Below are 21706 nucleotides of genomic sequence, written 5' to 3'. Positions count from 1 at the left end.
ATATATGAAGACTTTTGTTTAGATTTATTTTACTTTAGAATGGAAGAAGACTCATGGTATCACTTGAACTCCTGACTTTTGTGGCTGCCAGTAACTTGATTCCCTATGCTGTCCTCTGTCTAGGCAGTCATTCTCACCAGCTCTGAGGAACTTGAGGCTGTTCTGAACTTGGATGATGAGTGATCTCCTACAGTTGCTTGAGACCTAAAGCCAGTCCTGAAAATCCAGTGTGCTCTTTCATGTGTTTCTGAAGCAGTGTTAGTAAAATGTTACATTAAAGCAGAATAATATTTGTAGATAAAAGTAGGTGAAGGGAATATCTCTTTTCCACAGGCTTATCTGTCTGTGTGGGAGAGGGCAGAGTACAGGACAAGTTTTTGGCCATGAAAACCCTTCTTCAGACTTCAGGGCTTTTTCTCTGAAAGTTTGTCTACCATCTAGGTTTGTACAAGACCTCTCCTCCCAGATCTTGTCCTGCATCTGTCCTTAGATTGTCATAGTTGCAGCAACATGCCATCAGAGGAGAAGAGGGACAAGTTAATCTTCAGAGATACTTGAAGCTGAAAAAGCTCAAAGTTTTTTGGGGATTGTATTTTGTTTTTAATTTGAAGAGGATTTACTGTCATCCAGCTTCTTTAGTCTGAACTCTCCTGTTTGTGCTGTTCATTCAGCCTTCTCTGTCTGTTGCCTGTTGACAGCACATGGAGTATCCAGCAAACTGCATTGCCTGCCTGGTTATCAGGGATCTGACAGGGACAGCATGGAGGGGAGGCAGAGGCAGCTTCTCAAGCCTGATATTTCAGGGACTAACAGCTTTCAACATGGACTAGACTGTAAAATCTGCTACACAGAAATTGAGGATGTGATCTGTCAGATGGGATCCTCAATACTTCTGTGTTGGCATTGCTTCTTAAGGAATTAGAAATAATGAAATCTCATCTGCAAAAAGAAATGAATTATTCAGTAGTTTTTTTAGTGTCCTTCATTAATCCAATCCTGGTCTTCCCTTGGTGTTCTTGTTTATCTTCATAGCCTAGCAGGAGTTAGATGAAGTTAGCAATTTAGTGTCAAATTCCACTTCTAAGATTTTTGTGCACCTCACATACACGAGTAGACTTCCCTAAAGTAGACTTTGGATAAAAACTCAAATTTTAATTAACCTGAATGTAATGCATTCCTAGTTTTTGGAGTTTTGTGCAGCTCTCTTAAATGGTTTAAACAAAGAAAGGCTGTTTCTGTGTACATTTCACAGGCACTGTTAAAAGCAGTGGTGATCTTGAGGGGACTTCTCTATTGCTGTTTTACTGTGGTGCATTTCTAGATTTCTGCTGTGTTGGGTGGATGTCTGTTTCATGCAACCAGCTCTTCAGATTCCTTTTTTGATAACTAAACTTGAGAAATGTGTTAATTATTTGTTGCTTCTGATTAATTTTGTTTTTATTCTCATTAGTGAAGTGCAGCATTATGTAAGTTAATAAGGAGAAATAATTATGCACTGTATCACAAAGTTCTGGTAGGCTTGTGTGCTCTGTTTCATTATTCCTTGCCAGAATAAAGTTTTTGTTCAAGGCTGAGTAGGAAGTAATATTATCAGCTTTTAATTTGGTCATGGAATGTACTCTACGTAGATGCGTGCAGGGAAAATTTGAGCTTGGAAAGTAACACTTATTTTGTTTGGCAGACAAGATCATAGATGAAGGACATCTAACCAAAGTGGAAGAAACAAAGCTTTTGAAAGGTTAGACTTCTGGATTATTTAACTGTTTTTGAAGCATGCTTTTTCTGTCACTCAGTGCATGTTCTGTGTTAAGCCAGCAGTTTGAGTTTTGATTGAATACACATTTGAAGAGAAATTCAATAAAGGGGAGGGAAATTGTTTGCTGAACTCTACTCCAAATACTCTTGTAGGCTAAAAAGATTTAATGGAAACCATTTTTGATGACTGAGTGCATGAAATGCTAGTTTCAGTATTGACTGAGTTCTTACTTGAATATGCATTAAAAAAAAAAAGTAGTTTTTGTAAATTCATATCAAGCTTTAGTGTCTGCATGAATTCCAAATGGGATTTTGGTTTTATTATAGGGCTACATAGAAATAATGTTTGGGTTTTAAATAAAACTGTGTTTTATTTTGACTTTTTTCTATCTTATCTCATATCTTTAAGTATTAACCTCCTAAATATGTCTTTTACAAGTAAAATATATCTGTGCCTCTCCAACTCTTTTCTCTAATGTATAAAGCAAGTTAAATTAAAGGAGCTAATTAGAAAAGACTTTTCAAGGAACAGTCACCCTTACCTTACAATGCCAAGGTCAGGATTGCTAACAAGTGTGCAGGTCAATGTTTCTCAAGTGTCTAATAATGTAAGATTGTTTGGACTTGCAGGCTCACTCCTCTCTTGCAGCTTTTTATTGATGTCTGGACATACTGCCTCACTTCTTTACCCTCTGAGCTTCTGCCAAGTGTTGTTGTGTTGAATAAATGTTCGTTTGCTAAAAGGTCCAGTGTTATAGAGATATTTTATCTTCTCTTCCTTTAATGGATGGAATGGCACCTTTAACTCCTTTCTGTATGTGAGGAAGCTATAGACCAGGTGCCATATTTGGCAAAAGAATGCATACAATAACTGTAACGTAACACTTGCATGCCCCTTCCATTGCAAAGCTCTGAGCTATTTTTAGTGTTTGGTAATATATTCTAACTCATCAAGTATGATGTCAACACATTTTAATATACTTTATCACTTTGGCTATATTTATTCAGCTCAGTTTTATTATGGGAAATAGGAACAACTGCTGTGATATAATATAGTACAGGAAAGAGTTTTGTGCTTACGACTCTGGCTCCAGAATAGGAAGCAGGTTTCTAATAATTTGTCTTCTGCTGTTTCACATGTAGAGCTGGTGCATCTTTCCTCTGGTGCCTCATCTTTTGTGCCTTGTTTCAGAGGGGGGAAGAAGCTGGTGTACCAAGGGTGGGTGGGAGGGAAGTATATAAGGGGGTGCTGTGCCAGAGAGAATTAATCCAGTGGTTGGAACTTGCACTGTTCCTCCCATTTTGAACTGAGCAGGGAAGCAGTATTTCCATGGATGCCCAGATATGGTAAAGTTAGTTGCATGTGGATCTTGCTCAGCTTAGTGCTTCTGGATCGGCCACTCATTAAAGGGACATGGGTGAGGTTTTTAGGTTATATTTTTCTTAATTAAAAAATAATTATTAAATAATTCTTTGAAAAAGATAATGTGTTGGTTTAGTAATTATTACAGTTTTAGTGACAATCCTGTGAGCTTGGTTCTATATGATAATGTACAATGTTTTGATTTGAAACACCTTTAGATATTAGTTAAAAACCTTATTCCTAAAAATAAGAAAGATCCCTTTTTGTTTTAGCAAAGAACCACCCACCCCCAGAGATTAAGTTTTTAACTACAAGCAATCATTATGAATTTTGAAGTCTGCTAAAATGGGAGTTGTGTTCGTAGTACCTGCCAGGTCTGACCCTCTGGTGTGCTGTAACTGTACAGGTGCTTTTCCCCGTCCTCTTCTCCGGTGATTTCGGTTGCGTTAGGGTGGGAAGAGTCTCGCTCTTCACCACCTGCTTTGTTTCTACTTGCTGCCTTCTGTTTCATGTATAAGTGGATGTTAATCTGGCACAGAGTTATAGAAAACTTTTCATCTTAGATTAAGAAAACTTTGTGGGTTTTTTCTGTTTTTTTTCTTTCCGTATTCTGTCATGTTGATTTCCTCATGCAGCCGCACAGATTGTCTGCAGTTTCCACCTCTTTTGTTCTGGGGGAAGTTAGTTCTGTGTATTCTCTTGTTATTTGAAAAGATGTCTTATTATTCCCTTGGTTTTTACTTATTTTCATATACTAACCCTGTTGTATAACACGATTTATTTACTGATGTACTCCTTTTGTCCCATGTCCTGGTACTTCATTGTTGCATGCATGTTATCTATATACGTGGTGAAATTACTTGTGTTCCCTGTGCTTTTCTCCATGGATGGGAGGTGTCTGTGAACTGGGAATGCTGTATTGACCCCTTTTCATATAATGTCTCTGCCTGGAACTTGAGAGTCAGAGGAAACCTCTGTTAACCTGCAGGTGGGCAGCAGAGCTGTCAAAGCAAGGCTCTGAATAGGCAACCAAGAAAGATTTCATTTTGCATAACCTCACCTGTATGTTGGTGACAGTTCCTTGTTGACAGACCTGCTGGGTTAGCCCACACCAGAAATGGTCTGCTCTTTTTAATGGATCTATCAGAACTAAACAGCAATTGTTATTTAAGAAATATTTTTAAAAATGTATTTCCATCATGTATAATATTTAGACTTTGAGTCAGAGGTGATTCTGTGTGGGACAAAGATGCACTGGTGTAATTAAATCCCCTTAATTTTGAAAATATGTGGTCTCTACTAGAAGTCTAGAGCTGGGGAAAAAAACCCCAAAACCAAAAAATCCAACAACAAAAAAAAAACCAAACCAAAATCAAAAAAACCCATCAAAAACAACTGTGTGCCTTCACTAAACTGCATGTAATAAAGTGCTGAATTATATATGAACAGATATTTCACGAAGGTAATTTTTTTGTGAGAACAACATAACACTGTTTCTCTTAATACAATTTAAACTGAAAGTTCTTTCTAGAAACTGATGTATTAATTTATATTGCTTTGATTCTTTAATGTTTCACACCACTCTTCTTTTGAACAGTACGGTATGTGCAAGACTTGTTATTATGTAATTTGTCCAAAATATTGAAACACAGTTTTATTCCTAACAGCAGTTTCTTTGACCTGCTACAGTATCTGCATTGTTCTAGTTTTCTTTTCTTATTTGTTTGCTGATTGAATCAGCTTTTGCACAGTTCCAGCTGGCAAGAGCACAGCATTAACCCAGGTTCAAGCTGTGCATGAGGCGATTGCATCCCTTATTAGAGCTAGGCTGGGTTAATGATTCCAGGGATGTGGAATCCATTTTAGCCCAGGCTTGCAAAGAAATAAGCACCCAGCAGGTTTTTAACTGTTTCTTGAACCAAGTTGTTTTCTCTTGACATTTAGCAGTAGTTTGGTGTACAGGAGAAATTATGAACAAAGCATTTATTGATTGTAGTTGCTTTTCCTTATCTCTTGCAGAAAACCAAGCACGAGTCAAAGAATCCAATGATTTGTCTGACACCCTTAGCCCAAGCAAGGAAAAAAGCAGCGACGACACTACAGGTAAGAGTTTACCTGAGATTTCTGTAACCTCTAATTAGTTTGAATTAAATGTAGGTAATTATGAGCATTTTCTTAAAAGAATGGAGTATATTATACAGAGTTAGAGACAAGCTTAGAGCAGTGTTGTCTATTTTGCGGCTTCATAATTTGACTCTTGTAAATTGAGAAGGACATAAAATCTTCTCTCCACGTAAAGAATGTGTATATGAGAACTGTCTGCAGTCTGCCTGCTCTCTGAAAGGTGTGGGGTTTCTTTTTAGATGCTCAAATGGATGACCAAGATCTAAATGAACCTATTGTCAAAGTAGCTCTTCTAAAAGGTAAACGAATTTACTTTTTCAATTTCAGATGCTTAATCTGTATATGTAATCTTTTTTTCATCAAATAATTTTAAAAAAAAGTTAAAATAGAATTCTGGAATTCAAAGATGTTAATCATGTAGTATGGAAGAGTTAAACTTAAATGTTAGTAATGACTCCTTTGAGTGATATAAAAACACACTTTTGAGTGTTGCTATAGAAATCATCTGTGTATAAATGTAATCTCTGTACTCACCAATGCTGTTCTAGGAATTTACATGTTACAACTTTGACTTGAGAATTAGAGTCAGTACACCTTTAAGATTATAGCTGGGGAGAGGAGGGATTGTTCCACCACTGACATTTTTCAAGCATTGTCAAATTTTATTTGCATAGCTTCCATCACTGTCAGAAATGCTTCTGTTAGTTTGCAGCTGATGGGTTAATCAAAACAAGATTTTAGATTTTCTTTTTTAACACAATCAGGATTGGAAGTTTGTATTGTAACTGTATTTGGAATGATGGCTGGGGCTTAGCTTTGAGCTTCGTTTCTATAAATGTAACATTTTTATTGGTTTTTATGCATTGAAGGCATATACTTAATTAGCAAGCTGATATTTACATATTCATTACTGAAGATTTCTGTGGCATAATAATTAGTTATTACATTTAGCCTATTGAAAATCATTTTATGCTTCTTTAACAATTAGACACTTGATAAGATCTGTAAAATTATGCTCCTATTGAGATCACAAGTAAAAGAATGTCACAGTTCTTTGTGACTCAGGAAAAAAGGAAACCATAATGGAACGTAGGAGACCTGTAGAAGAGCTTTTCTCTGCAATTGTTTACGCTCCCTAATTTTATGACAGAAAGGCTTCCAAAAATTGCACAAATTACTTTTGCTGTTTGGCAACATGTATAAAATTGAGTTTGATGTTTCCCAGTGGACATCAGTTCAGCAGAGCAGCTTAGAAAGGAGGGTTTGAGATACCGGGCATGTGCCATTTGAGGTTTGCTGTAATATCTGCAACTAATAACAAGTATGACTTTCTCTGCTAGAAGGTAGACTTTGATAATGTTGTTTGTAGTGATTATAATAGTCTTATTTTTGGTTATAAAACTGAGGTTGGCAGCAACTTTTCTCTTCCTCTTGAGGCTATTTATGGGCCTTCCTATTTTGCTCTCACGAAACCATTAAAAAATAGCTGTGCAATGAATCATTTGCCCTTTTAATTTTTATGAAGAGCCTATAAACCCTCAGTTTTGTTTGAGTTTTTTTCAGAGACTTCATGTGCCTGACTTTGTCCTAAAAAGGATCTGATTTGCCTCTGAAAGGTTTTCAAGTGGACTTGTTATGCAGCCATATAATTAAGGAAGAGTGAGAACATTTTTTGATCTGGCGGCTCTTTGGAATGCAGAAACAGCCGCTGGAAAAGGCAGAGGTTTTATTGAAATTTACAAAAGAAATTAATGGAACAGGAAAATTATGAGACTTCTGGTTGCTGTAGATTCCTCCAAGCATTTTCCATCAAAATTTTTTGAGTGCATTCAGGATTTGATTTAAATTTCTACAAGTCAGAATCTGGCAAAGAGGGGAAGGGGGGAAATCTCAGGGTTGGAATTGTTGTGTCTGGCTTCACCAGTGTACCCTGAAAATTGTCTTCTGAATAACCTGAGAAATCCTGCAAAATTCTGAAGGTGAACTTCCAGAAGTGAGGCTTGAAGAAATCCCAGGCTGCTCATAAACTGGCTACCACAGGCCAGGCACATACAGATAAAGGATCAGTTAAGACCACAGCCTGTGTGGGCTTCTGTATTATCTCTGTTATTAAAAAAAAAAAATTAAATTATAATCGTTTAAGAAAAGGTTTTTAAACAATTTAAAAATTACCCTTAGAGTCAATGTTAAGGGAAGTCTCACTGTATTTGTGTGGGAGACAAAGTGATGTTAATTGAGAACATTTCTTAAAGTGTGGCAAACAAACTGATCACAGATTAAAATTTTCCATGAGGTGGAAAAAATGAATGAGGAAGAAAAAATGTGTGATCTTTTCTTTTTTATTTAATTCTTTCTGGCACCTTGTAATTAATGGTAACTCCTTAGGCTTCTCTGGGGACAGTTAGCTGTGATGTGAGTTTGCTTCTAAAGGGAACTCATTCTAAGCATAATGATATTTAGTAGATTCATTGTTTGTAAATAGGGCAATCCTACTTAGTGAAGAAGTACTTTTCAAAACTAGAATTAGCACCAAAATTATATTTGCTTTGAACTACAAGACACCTAATTTTCAGATTGGGTAAGACAAAAAAGCAAATATTTTTTTGTACTTATATTTCTTGGCTTTTGATTTACAAGCATGTCAGGCACATGGAAATTCCCCTTTTGTGTTGATGTAGGAAAGAGTTTTTCTCTCATCTCTTTTGAAGCAGTACTGTCTTTTCTGATGTGTGCTTTCATTGACTAGAAAATGCTGCCACCATAAAAGTTCATTTAGGGTGTCTGTTGTTGGATTTGGGACACTGCCTCTTTATCAGGCATGATTTGAGCATAATTTGTCGACTTCCTCATCCATTTCTTCTGAAAAGTCTCATTAAAGAGGGTTGAAAGTCTAATTGCTCTAAATATTTATCCATGAGAAGCTAAGAACAAAACATGTTCAGTAAAGAGAAACTTGGGTTTAGAGCTAATAAACCATAAAACAAAGTATTTGGATGAAATATGTAGTCCTGTCTGTTCTTTCTGCTCTCATAATTTTGTTCTGAAAAAGTCTAAAAGCACATGTGTGTCCTCAGCTCTGCTCAAACCCACCAGTTCATTACTGTAGAGCAGGAAAAACAGCCCCTTAGAGAGATGCAATGTGAAGACTTTAGCATGATTTGCTAAACAATTTTCTTAATTAAGAGAGCAAGAAAAAAAAAATCTATAATTGTTTTACTGGTAACATATACAGCTGAATATGAATGTCAAAAGTATAATGATGAGCTAAATTATAGTTTCTTTTATTTTTTTTCCTTATTAATGCAAAGTCCAGACAAACCAAAATAATACTTTTTTCTAAGCATTTATCTTAAATCCACGTGGTCCATAGTTGCAGATGTTTATTGACAGATAACTGTGTAACCCTTTTTTTCCCACCCTCTCTCATGGTACACAGCTGGAATTCTTTCACCAGTTTTCCTCCTTTACCTTTCTCACCAAACAAGCTTTATATCAAGTTTCAGCCCTCTACCCACAGAGTTTATTAGTGCTGTTTGTCCCTGCTGAAAGATCAGTTTGTGCACAGATACTGCTTAAGGAAAATCTAGTAAATGAGAGTTTGCTGGATGCTGTTGCTGGCTTTGCAGTGCCTGCAGGCTGGAGTGTTCCTGCATCTAGTTTCTAGATGTGTGCCCATTAGAGGACACTGCTCTTGGTAACAAATACTGTTTTCCTCTTTGAAATTCCTCCAAAACTTCAGCTGTAAAAGTATTTTATTTTCTGTGACTGCAAGTCTTCTCGTATAAGCCCAAGAGGCATTGGATGTGTGTTTTAGCTAATGCAAAACTTATGGGGAAGAGCAAATGTTTTTATTTGGAGTTTAAATCATGTGCATAGATTTATGATCTTATTAAAGACATACCTAGTATTTTAAGATGCAGTTTAAAAAAAATTAAGTGCAATATTTATCTTACTATTCACTAAGGCCACTAAATGAAATAAGGAGGTTGGAATTTTCTTATTTTTCTTAATTTTATTTTAGGAAATTTCCCTAAATTTTTCCTTTCCTTGTTGGCCCCCAGAGGGAGAGGGAGAGGCTGAGCCTGGCAGTGTGGTGGGTGGGTGGCAGTAGTGAATCATGGAATAGCAGCTCTTGCCTGAGCCTGTGCACTGAGACAGGCTCAGGGCAGCTTCCTTTAAAGAGACAAGTTGTAAACACAGCCAAGGATTGTCTTAAGCTTTTGTTGTTCCTTGTTTTTGTCAATACAGAAGTCTTTGCCAATTTATACAGGTTTTTTTTTTAAACTCTCTAATTCTTCCTTGTTAATTTTTGTTTTACATTGCATGTTATGTGTAATGAATGCTTTAAGGTTTGCATATGTTTTACTACTTTTAAAAGTATATTAATATTTTCGCTAATATTTGCTTAATCTAATTTTGAGTTTACTTCAACTAACTTTTCAAGATTTCAGTAAAAAGTTGCCAATCAGCACATGGCAGTGCAAATGAAGCTGTTGTACAAACTTATGATTCAAAGAAAATGTTCTTTTGTCAGATGAATTGCAGGGTGCACAATCAGAGACTGAGGCTAAGCAAGAAATTCAGCAACTGCACAAGGAGCTGATTGAAGCCCAAGAGCTAGCTAGGACAAGTAAACAAAAATGCTTTGAACTTCAAGGTGAGACCCAGATCAACTTGGTTCTGTAGGGTATTCATGAAAATTGTATATATCAGGTAGTTCAAGATAAACCAACATGTTTTCATAGTATTGAATACATCCTTGAACTCAGTAGATTTCATCCTTATTTCAATTAGATAATGGATGTAACTGAATGTCTTCTGTGGTAGCTCTTTGTTAGATCATACCATCAGCTATGTAGCTCTCTTGTTTTTAAGAGGAAATAGTATAGTTCAGTTTAATTGCATATTGTTCAGTGTGCATTAGGGATTATATTTACAATCTTTTTTTTTCCTTCCTCTCACACCAGTTTGCATTTAGCACACATGGAGTTTTCAGATCAGGCAACAGATTATATCAATTTCAAATTAATTGTAATACTACCACAATAATGGAATGATGTCTTAGTATTAACTTTTATTAAACTACTTACACAGTTTTACTACCTTTGATAACATTTTGAAGTAATATGTTTGCTTAATCTTTTCACTGAAGGAGAGATTGTGACTAAAATTAATTACACAGGTGAAATTCATGTTACTAACAAAAACTCTTGGGCACATTTTCACTTTTATTTGTAGCTCTCTTGGAAGAAGAGAGAAAAGCATATCGAGTGCAAGTTGAAGAATCCAACAAGCAAATAAATGCTCTGCAAGGTAGGAATTTTTTCCCCCACTCTTTAGGGAAGCTATATATAGTTTTGACTGTTTCTGTGGCATCATAGTCACTAAGAAAGGAAAATGTTTAGTTCAGTGTATGTTTTAAATCTGATTTCTTTCACCATGTCTTTGAATGTTGTTGTGGAATGTTTCCTTTAAATTCTTATGGTTGTAATAGTAGCTTAAAAACTGCAACAGGTGTAATCTGTAATAGGTACCTCTTCTTCATCTCCCTTTAGTCTTTCCCAGTTCTAGATGATCCAGGGATTCTTACTGTGGCTGCCTTTAGAGCACTCAGAAGCTTTAGGTGTTTTGTGCTCGTCAGTCTCTTCACTTATTTTAGGATCCTCTTAAAGGAATTTTTCATCCAGATCCACATCCAGCATCAGAGCATGCAGTAAAGTTGCTGCAACAGAGACCCTGTCCATGCCTTTTTGAAAATTGATATAATCAATTGTGCTCTTTTCAGCCCAAAATGGATACAGCAGGATGTAACCCATAATTTACACAACTTCTGAGTCAGGTGTTCTGTGTCACATTAACTTCTCATCCATGCATGTGAGTGAGCTCGTTGGTGAGAGTCTGTCAGTCTGTCCAGCCTTAAGGTCAAAAAAGGCTCTGTTATGTTGTCATTTCCTTAGAGCAAGTGTTAGTTTGAAGAGCCACTCAGGCACTTAGGGTTAGGGTTACACCTAGGGTTAGGGTTTTGAAAAGCACAAAGCCCAGAGCTCCAGGCACACTGCAGCTGCAAAAGGCATCCCAATGGGAACACAAAACTGCCACAACATGCCTTAGACCACCGCTCTTTCCTTGCAAAAGGCCTTAGTCCTAGGCTGCATTCACTGCCTAGGGTTAGGGTTTTTCTTTCTTCTGACCCCCTGTATTACATGGCCCACATACTTGCCTCTTTAAGGCATTTGACAGGATAAATATATTTTTTCAATTGCATTAGGCTTCTTTAGCCCTGTTAAATATCAATGTGTTGAGAGAGGGAGGTAAGGTTTTTAAGTTTTTTGTAAATAGAGTTTGAAAAAATATTGACATGAGTGTCTGCTTTCCAGCTCAGTTGCGAAGGTTACAAGAAGAAATTGAGAATCTTCGCAAGGAGAAGGAGAAGGAAATTTCAACCACTCGAAATGAACTAGTCAGTGCTCAAAATGAGATTCTGTCACTTCAAAAAGTAGCAGAAAAAGCAGCCTCAGAACGAGACACAGATATTTCTGCCTTGCAAGCTGAGCTGCAGACGGTGCGAGCGGAGCTTGACCGCTGGAGGAGCGATGCCTCGGACTATGAAAAAGAAATTGTCAATCTGCAATCCCGGTTTCAGCTCAAGTGCCAGCAGTGTGAGGAGCAGCAGAGGGAGGAGGCCTCTCGCCTGAAAGGTACTTGCTTGAAAGGATGTCCCAGAGCATGGCTACCAGAGCATCCTGCTGCTCCCTGTGGTGGATGCCAGTTACTCAGATCACTGTTTCTCTGTCCCTCTGTAGTCATTTACTCTGTGTGTGTGTGTGTGTACACACACCTGTATGTATTCATCTGTGTGCACCAAGGCTTGTGGTGCTCACAAAAAAAGACATTTTGCATGCTTCATTAAACAGTTATCATCAATTATGCCTAAAGTAACTTATGCCTAAATTACTCTTTGACATGAGTAGACCAAGTGTAATTCCACTTAGAAAAGATGGAAAACTTTGACAGTTTGAGGGATTCATACTGCCAAAAAATTTCCAAGAGGACTTGTGTAACTTCTCTATAGGTTAAGACTGTTAAGGGGGAGCTCCTGACTTTTTAATTCTACCAAAGTGTCACTAAAAGTTATTGCTTTAAACATTCTATTCCTTGAAACAGAGGCATGGTATTAGTGATTCTCTTGCTATTTTCAAGCCTTGGAAATTATTTTCTTCAAGTATACTTCTGTACCACTGTTTCTAAAATATTAGAGTTGACCCATAAAAAGACTGTTTTCTACTTCTTTGTGCCTTAGAAAAAGCTTTAATGAAAAAAGTAACTTGTCAGGCACTGGGTCATAAACCTTATAACAGTAGAAGATAATGTTTTACACGTGCTCATGAGAGAATTCATGTGACATGATTACAAACAAATACATTTGAGATTTACCAGCTTTTCCTCCATTTATCAGCTGGTCTTCCTTGAAGCAGTCATGAAATAATTTTACTTAATTCAATTTAACTTATTCATTGCAGATGAACTTGAAAAATTGAAGGCAGAGTGGATTGCTCTGGAAGCTGAATGTGTTAAACTGAGGAAGGAAAATACTTCACTTACATCTGAACTTCAGCGACAAGAGAAGGAGCTTTCTAGGTAAGGGCACAAGGTTTGTCTGGGGGGTACCACAGCAGCTGAAGAGTTTTGCTGATGGTGGTTTTTCCTCCCAAAAGAAATACTAAATGTTAATTATACACAGCAAGCTGTGGAGATATATTTAAAAGCAAAACCATGGCCAACCTTTTGTGTCAGCACGCTCTAGGGAGGCAATAATGGTCTGTATTTCTATGATTGCTCTAAGCTGATATTTACACATCAAAACCAATGTGTTAAACTTTCAAGGGTGAAAAGTGCCAGTTTGTGTAAATTTAAAATGCATAAGGAATCAATTGGATTTTGTTTTTCAGCTCTCAGAAACAGAGTTTAGCACTAACCAGCGATATAAGTGTTCTTGAAATGTCTCGGAAGGAACTTGAAAATCAGATGGGATCGTTGAGAGAAAAACATCAACGGGATGCAGCCAGTCTGAAAACTCAACTCAGTGAAGCTGAAAGTCAAGCAAAAGATTTTCAGAAAGAGGTAGCATGAAATATTTCCATTTTGCAAGAATGTAATGCTCAATGACTGACCTGTTTAAGCTAAAAGAAAAGGGACTTTTAATTCTTTGCTTTTTCTAGTAAATAATTTTTTTCAAATGTTTATTGCAAGCAGTTTAAATGGTAGCTATGAAAATATAAACTGGGAGTCAAATCTAAAAGGGAAGACTTCAAGTTAATACATGTGTTCTTTGATAACTTCCTAAACTTTACTTCCATGCATTACTGTAGTGAATTTACTTTTAAGATGTTCAGACAGGTAAAATATTATTCAGAGTCTTCATGAACATCATGGTCCAGAGTTTCTTTAGCTGTTATGAGTCAAAGTTAATTTTCACAGTCTAATCTTCCCAGTTAGATTTGAACTCTTCTATTTGGCAATGGGACTACATATTCTTTACAAAGATCTTTTATCTTAATGGATTTCTAAGTGCATAAGGAAGAGTCAGCATTCTGAGCATGTATTTAATCTGCCTGGCCTCTAAAGATTATGTCTGGACAAGGCCATAGTCTCCAGCAATTGCTTACTTCCTCTTGTGAACATTTTGAATGTTTCTCCAGTCACTGCTCTTAGTTTCTTTTGCAGTCCTTTTGTTTGCTCCATGATTAATTCATCCATGTCACATTCCTTACAATTCTCAGAATCTGAAAATCCCAGTTGTCTTAATCTCTGTTTTGTAATCAGATCAGTATTTGTAAAGATGCCTCATCTTCTAAATTTGTGGTGAATGCCAGTACTGAAGGTCATTGGTTCTGTCCTTACTAAACCCAGTCAGGAGGACTGCTAGAATAGGAAAAATGGAATGTGGGTTTGAAAAAGGAAAAGCTACCCATTCTCTAGGAACATGTCCCATTCACCCAGTACTGTTTGCACTTGACCCACACTGAGGATTGTGGCATAATGTTTTTTTAATGCCTGCCTTGCTCTTATGTTTGAATTTGCTATGTGGAAGAGGGTTTGATTTACTTCATGCAGAGTGTTGAATTTTGCACCTATTAGAGGGGTGTAAACTGCAGCCTAGATGTAAGACCACTATTCAAATGTGAGGGACTCCTTGTTCCCCTATTTCTTGTTTCATCTGTGTAGCTTTTACAGTCCTTTCCAATAAGATAATGAATAACTGCTATGAGAGATTAATTAAAGCTTTGCATTTACTTTGTATTTCCTTGGGTTTGGTAGTCCTAGCTCTGCCAAGCTGGGCAAAAAATTTTGATTTAGAAGAAAAGGAAATCTAAATTCTACCCTGCTTTTATGAAAAGAGAGTGCACTGATGCAAGGCGAGTTAGTCTAGGCAGATGACAGCAAAGGGAGCTGTGTGCTAAGCAGATGTCAGCATGTGCTGGGTATCCAGGGGTCCACACATTGTTTTCTCTTTGTCTTTAGTATGAAAGAACACAGACTGTGCTCTCAGAGCTGAAGGCCAAGTATGAGGTGGCTGAGCAACAAAACCAGTCACTCACGGAGGAGCTCAAACAATGTAAAGAAAACCTGAAGCTGCTACAAGAAAAAGGAAACAATGTAAGTCTGTACCAAATGTGTGGGGAGGTCAGGTTATGACACTGGCAATTCTGTTGATTGAAGGAATATGGAAGAGTCAAATAGAAAAGGATGGACTTTTAGAGAAAAAAATAAATGGGTACCATATTATGCAAAATTCCATTTTAGTCCTACCTGTGCAGATTTGCAGATCATTACACTGTTACAATTACACATCAAAGTTAAATTTACAGTTGCTTGACAGTTTTAAGTATGTCCTTAGATACCTGCTCTCTTGAAAACATGTGGCTTAAATACAGTGAACCAGAACTAAGTAAAATTTTCTGATTTCAAACGATACAGGGGCAGTAGCTGACAAACCTATATCCAGATGAACTGAGTAAACCTTTTCAAGCTGCTCTCACTTTATTGGTATTGATTACAATGGATGTTCCCACCTTACTCTTGCTTATGCTTCTTAAGCATGGTTATTTCTGGTGGGCTCATGCTTTAAGCAGTACAGCTGAACTGTCCTTTCTATTCAGTAATGAAAATAGTGCTTTCTGGTTTTCAGTTTATTTGAGAGGTTGTATCATTAGAACTGAGTTGCCAGCTACAGACAACTTTTTATTTTACTGAGATTCTGAAACCTGTCAAACATTAAGGGTGTGGCAGACACATTATAAGGTGGTCATAGCCTTATTTTAGGTCCCTTACTACCCTGGGGGGGCTGGTTTTGTCTTCCTGTACTGCCTCTGTGGCCAGTGCAGGGTGAACAGCTCCTGTAAGGCACAGTACTAAACAGGAGGATAATGAATGCTCTGTAACAGACTTTAGCAAATTGTTTCTCTGACTGCAAGGGAAGTTTTACAGGTCCTATCCTCTAAGTCAGCTGGATGCTTCAAGTTTGTATGAATATCCTTGCCATAATTAATTCTTGAATATAAACCTTGAACATCATGGAGCTGTCAAAGACGTAAAGAATTCAAAGCCTTTCTCACTTTTTTCAGACATATTTTCAGGAATATGATTTCATCATTCTCTTGGAACCTGATTCTTGCTTAGGATTTTTCTGCAGTGCTCAGAGTTACTTGACTTACTTAAAGCAGAAGTCAAAAACAACTACACTAAAACTCCACCCCATATTAATAGAAGAAATCACACTGAATAAATAATGGTGAATGTGAGATTTTCTGCTCTGTTAAAAAGATTAATCTCAGAATCAAAATGATCAGTGGAAAAGGGAAAAAAGTAAAGGTTGAAATACTGTGAAGGAAATGGGAGCACCTGATGAAAGTGGAAAAACTGAAAGGAAATTTTAGGGAGAATTAGAGGTGAGTATTTAAGTGAAAGCAGAAACCACAGCAGTTGCCAAAAGCTGCTTGCAGAAGAGGAGTTAATTGTGACAGTTGAAACGTGGAGGTCAGGGTGTGATGAAGAGCATCCTCCATATAAGGGCAAACTCACTGCTCACCAAACATTACTCACAGCCTGTAATGTAAAACATATCCATCTTGGGGATTGTTTCAGACATCATGGATACTGGGCTGAGTTCCAAGGTCAAATTTTTCAAGTACCATTGCCCCTTTATGCTGGAATCATTATCTGCTACTTCATTTCTGAGGACAGAAAGTGACTTCCCACTGTGGGATTTGTTCCTTTTTGCAGCTCATCTGTGTCTGAGTTTGCATATCTTCATATTCTAAAAAATGATGCACAATTTTATTGAAGCGTGCAGTTAAATGCTCCTTGACAATAGGGAGATTTGTTATGTATTGATAAGCTTGTGAGGGGAAAACCTAATAATGTGGAGGTGCTCTCATTGAATGTGATGGATATTTATCATTGGTTTCATTTGCCAAGAATGTGTATAACTTAAAAAAATATATCTATGGAATTGTTCAGTGAATCATCAAATGTTACAAAAGACAAGGCTTCTGTACTCCATTTGGGATATCATTTAAATATTAAGTTTTAGTATTTAAGTTATACTTTTATAAAAGATGGCCGTGTTGTGTTTTTGAAATGCTTAGCGGTGTGGTGTACACTTGTGTCTGCATGCTTGTAGCCACTGGTTACTTCCTGATGCGCTTTACACAACAGATTTAATGATCTGAATGGTTTGAGAACATCAGCTGCTCTGGTTGATTTAAACCTCTGGCACTTTTTGAACACTGCTGTGATTATTTCTGCCAACAGGCTTTCTGTGGGAAGGTGGCACTGTGATTCGTGGCACCCGTGACACATAAATAATCTTGCATGAAAAAGTCTTCAACAGTTACACATAATTTTTCTGTTAAGTATTTGCCTTGATTGAAAAAAAATTTAATTGAACAAGACTAGAATACCTTCTAATATTCCTGTATTTTAAACCATATTGGAGGTTCTATGAATTAGTGATTCCTACAAATTCAACACAGGATGAGATTTTACTTACTAATCACCATGTTTTAGAAAAGTTAAGCATGAATTTATCATATATTTATTTGACTGAACAAAATCAAGGTAGCTTCAGCACAAACAGTTTTAAAAATATTTGGCATGGTTTGACCTTAACCTCTGTGTGTCTTTGTGTGTGCACAAATATATAGAGTAGGATACAGAGAAAGCAGATGTCTTCCAAGGACAGATTAAAAAGCATTTAGGTCCATTTTTGCTTTTAATTTTTCGTATCACAGATAGAGGCTGTTCCATCCAGAATGTGCAGTAGTTTCCATGAGTAGAACACAGCTGAGAAAAAGTGTGGATGGTTCTGTGGAGGCCCTAAGCTGGATGAACCCTGCAGTCTGGCCAGCTGCTGGTTTGGCCCAGCTGCAGCATTTGATCAATTTTCAGAATTGCATTTGGTCACAAGGCTGCTGACCTGGCAGAGATGCTGAGCTTTGTGGTATCTCTGATAGAAATGTGCTTCTCTGCTTTGTAGTAACTGGATGTGGATTGTACAGTCACGTTACAATCTCACAGAAATGTCTGAACTACTGGGTTTGCCTGTGGACATAGCTGTAATTGATTCACTAATGGAGGAAAAAAGATTGTTTTTCCAGAGGCTGGTGATGGAAAATGGAAAAGGCTAACTAGCAAGGAATGAAGAAATAGCTGAAAAATCCAATATTTGTTGTCAGTCCATCTCTCAAGAAATCCAAATAGGATTTCCTCTTACTTAGAAAAACTAAAACCAACTATAAATAAGATACAGGCAAATCAGTTTAACATTTGTTTTGTTTTCAAGTGCTAAATTCCAAGTTGTGACAAGAGGTTTCTTGGAACATTTTCTGCTTACTTCCCTTTATTTTTAAACATCCCTGTTCATTTGAGTAGAATGGTGTACTAACTTTGTATACCAGATTAGACAATGCTGTAATGTGTTAGATGTCTTTAATACATTTCACTTAAAACAAAACTTACTGACTTATTTTCCCCGCTCTAAATCATCTTTACCTGATTTGATTTATAGCACAAAGTGATTTTTAATATCCCTTCCCTTCTTTAGCCTTCCATATTACAACCCGTCCCAGCCGTATTCATCGGCCTAATCCTGGCTTTCCTGTATTGGTGTTACGGCCCATTGTGGTAGCGAAAGGTACAAGCACTACTGTTCAGTCAATGTATGTTTGTCCCTCACCTGTTTGTGCCATTTCTGTATCAAATAGTGCATGGTGAAATGCTCACAGGTATTTCTCTACCTGAAGCAAACCCTTCATTTAATATGCCATTCTGTTGACACTGACGAGCTGAGCAATCCACTAATCATTTAACATCTCTGTGATTTCCTGAATTCTAACAATGAATTTTGTTCTAACTGGTGCTTGAACGTGCCTCTTCTAACTCAGTCTCAGTTTGTCTTTAGCAAATGGGCTGCCTTTTGCACAATGCTGCGATGCTAGGGCTTGTAAGAAAACTTAATTGCCTAATTAACTATGAAAAATGAAGAGTTTGCCTCTAATAATAAAATTCAACAAGCTTTGGTTCCTATCTATGGTCTAAGAAATTCCTCTCTGGCTCTAAACACTTTAATTTTTCTCACTATTGCTGATGGAAAGATGGGGAAAAAAAGACAAGAAATAGGTGGTTGGTTTGTACTCTGAACTCTCAGCTTGCATTTTCTCTTGTCTCTCAGTGTGTCCTCCTCTTAAAATGCCATTGTTGTCATGCAATGTTGTGACAGTCTGTTAAAAATGGTGTTGTTAGGATCTGCTACAAACTAAGTCACAGATCTGGATTTAAACGGTCAAAAGTTAAAGATGTGCATAAACCTCTGTCTAGCCTTGACTTGGCACGAGCCATGTTTTAAACATCTCAAGCCTTGACATGTTCAGTGGCAGATTTCTCTGAGGTGTGTGCAGTAACAAAGCTGGGAACACGGAGCTGCCAAGAGTCCTCCAGCCCATCCTCAGTCACCAAGAGCTGTGGAGTTGCTGTGCTAGAGGAACATGGTTTGCTGTGGTGCTCCAGGTCAGGACTAGCCTGCAGCAGGGCTCCTGGGTGACATTGTAGTGATGCCTGCCAACAGGTACTCAGGACTTGCAGGAACCACCAGGTAAACTGATTAGTATGAATTAGAACAAATATGATATTGATTTCTTTTTTCTCTCCACACAGAGACAATGGCCTTGGATGCCTGTGATGGCAGCTTTGGTTGCTGTAACAGCCGTGGTGCTGTACCCAGGCCTAACCAGAGCTTCTCCATGAGAACTGTTGTTGAATCCATACACCGTCCTCCCTTTAGAAGCTGGCAACATTCATATACTGAGGGAAAACAGATTAATTCTCTTCCTTTTTACCTCTTAATACAGCACAGCTCTGCGTGAGAACAGCAGTAGGGTCATTTGCTTTAAACTGTATAAAATGTATCTGTCTATAAAGAGGGAATAAAATTGTGATTCATCATTCTGTGAGCAATATTTTTGCTTACAACTTCATGCAAGTTTTAAATTAGTATGTTGGGATTCTGAATACTATAATGGTGGCCTAAAGCAGGCTTCTTGGTACCAAATTATTTATAATGGCTAGGGTTGTGGACGCTGACTTTAGAATCTGATTGCTAGACTTAAGAGGAAAATACTGATTTGGACATCCAAGCCAAGTAACCTTGCAGATACTTGGGAAACAGATGCAGTGTGCTCAGTGCCTTTCAGTATGATCTATTTTTTTTTAAACTAGTGTATCATTTTACTTGCTGTTAGTCACTGAGCTGTTGGGAACAAGACTTAAGGAAACTTCTCTTACTAGGCCTTTCGAAGGAAGCATATTTTTCTTTCATAAGGATTGCTTTATTAATGGATTTTGGGAATAAACACAATTCATGTCCAGCCTTAAAGAGATAGAGATGCTGATGGTGAAGACCAGCCTCAAGTATTTAGTGTGCGCGTGTGCGAGTGTAAGCATGTGTGTGTTCTTGAGTGAACTAAGGTGTTTCTGGGAGCAAGTACTTGGTCATTTGATGGACATAGTGCATTGATTCAACTTATGTTAACTTTAGTTTGAATGTAATTTATTAAATTTCATATATTTAAAGAGATACGTTCTTTAAAAGTATGAATACCTTCTCACATATCACATGTATCAGTTTATTTTTTCAGTCATTTGATACCTTCTGACTTGAGCTGGAGAAGCTCTTTAGAATAAGCTTTTGTGGACGTAACTTTATTAAGAGAACTGCTACAGTACGTCTGTGATAGCTGAGAAAATCTAGATACATAAAATACTACGAAATTGGAATCATATACCTGATGAAGCATTGTCAGGTGAAGATGATTTTAATTTGGTAGTAAAATGTTGTGGCTCCTTATCACATGGCTGTAAGTATGATGCAGTGGTCCCCATTACAAAGTTTATTTTCTTTATCTAAGTACTATAACTATTGCTATTTGCTGACTTTTGGTGGGAATCACTGTAGTTAGTGCTGAATTAAATGTAGACAGTAGTTGTCTTGTTCAGCTCAACAGTTCTGTCAAAAAAGTTTATTAAAGACTTAAATAATATGTTAAAGAATGGTAGAGTAAAGTAATATGGCTCTGCTAAAGGAAACTTCAAAACAGGGAGGTAATCTCAGCAATTCAATTGGCTTTAAAGAATGTTATGGCAATCGACAGATAGTTTAAATATTTAAATAGAAATTTAGCATATAATTTACTTTGTGAGGTTTTAAGGGTCATTGTCCTGTAATTAAAGGTTCTATCTTAAGTTACATGGGATTTGCTAATGGGAGGATTATTAGTTGGAGAAAATAGTCCACAAGTGACTTGTAGAAAATAACTATTGTCATTTAGTTCATTCATTTCATCCTTTTCATCCTTTTCAGTTGCAGGAAGCCACCCAACCACAGAACACTCGTATGCCAGTGGTACTTAGTACCTCTTGTATATAGGTTATTGCAAATATTGTTCTGAAATGCTTAACTTCAGAATTACATTTTTTAAGTAATTGTTTTAAATCTATTTTGTAAAGATATAAAAATACAATAGAATTTCTGGAGTACAGATTAAACTATTTGCACTAACACACGTGATGTGCATGATTTAATAAAATAACTTTACTCTCCCTATGCATGTTTGAGTTGAATGTCATTTGAAAACAAGAGATTCATGCTAAGTTCCTTTTGCACTAGATATTGCCACAGTTACTAGGCACAATGTCTGCAGCATGTCCAGTAAGAGCAAAAGACTTTTTTTTTATTTTTTATTTCACATTTGTGCTGGTTTAAGTTTTGGTCTAGCTGATCCCTCTGTGGTTTTCAGAAGGAAGTGAGGTAGGAGAGAGTCCTGGAAGGCTTGGGAGCATATTGCCAAGGAGGAGGAAGAGGTGTTGGAGCTGCAGGGTGGATGTGCCCATGGCAGGGGTGGTGAGACG

At 37.1% G+C, this 21706-nt stretch overlaps 1 protein-coding gene across 24 annotated transcripts in view; it reads left to right on the top strand.

Moving 5' to 3' along the window:
* SLMAP (sarcolemma associated protein) overlaps positions 1-21401 on the top strand; it is a 73037-nt gene extending 51636 nt beyond the window's left edge. For 7 of the 24 annotated variants that reach the window (XM_066557807.1, XM_066557801.1, XM_066557794.1 and 4 more), the window contains 10 exons: positions 1682-1738; positions 5138-5221; positions 5482-5541; positions 9777-9899; positions 10481-10555; positions 11620-11940; positions 12763-12880; positions 13192-13363; positions 14765-14899; positions 19457-21401. In XM_066557807.1, coding sequence (XP_066413904.1) covers positions 1682-1738; positions 5138-5221; positions 5482-5541; positions 9777-9899; positions 10481-10555; positions 11620-11940; positions 12763-12880; positions 13192-13363; positions 14765-14899; positions 19457-19546 — 1235 coding nt within the window. In that variant the 3' untranslated portion in view covers positions 19547-21401. Of the gene's footprint in view, positions 1-1681; positions 1739-5137; positions 5222-5481; positions 5542-9776; positions 9900-10480; positions 10556-11619; positions 11941-12762; positions 12881-13191; positions 13364-14764; positions 14900-18347; positions 18438-19456 lie in introns of all 24 variants that reach the window. The other 17 variants (XM_066557808.1, XM_066557797.1, XM_066557802.1 and 14 more) reach the window with 4 other exon arrangements.
* The last annotated feature ends 305 nt before the right edge of the window (positions 21402-21706 follow it).

Source organism: Molothrus aeneus, chromosome 12 (genome assembly GCF_037042795.1).
Source record: "Molothrus aeneus isolate 106 chromosome 12, BPBGC_Maene_1.0, whole genome shotgun sequence".
NCBI classification, from domain to species: Eukaryota; Metazoa; Chordata; class Aves; order Passeriformes; family Icteridae; genus Molothrus; species Molothrus aeneus.
This window is presented reverse-complemented; position numbering and strand designations above follow the sequence as displayed.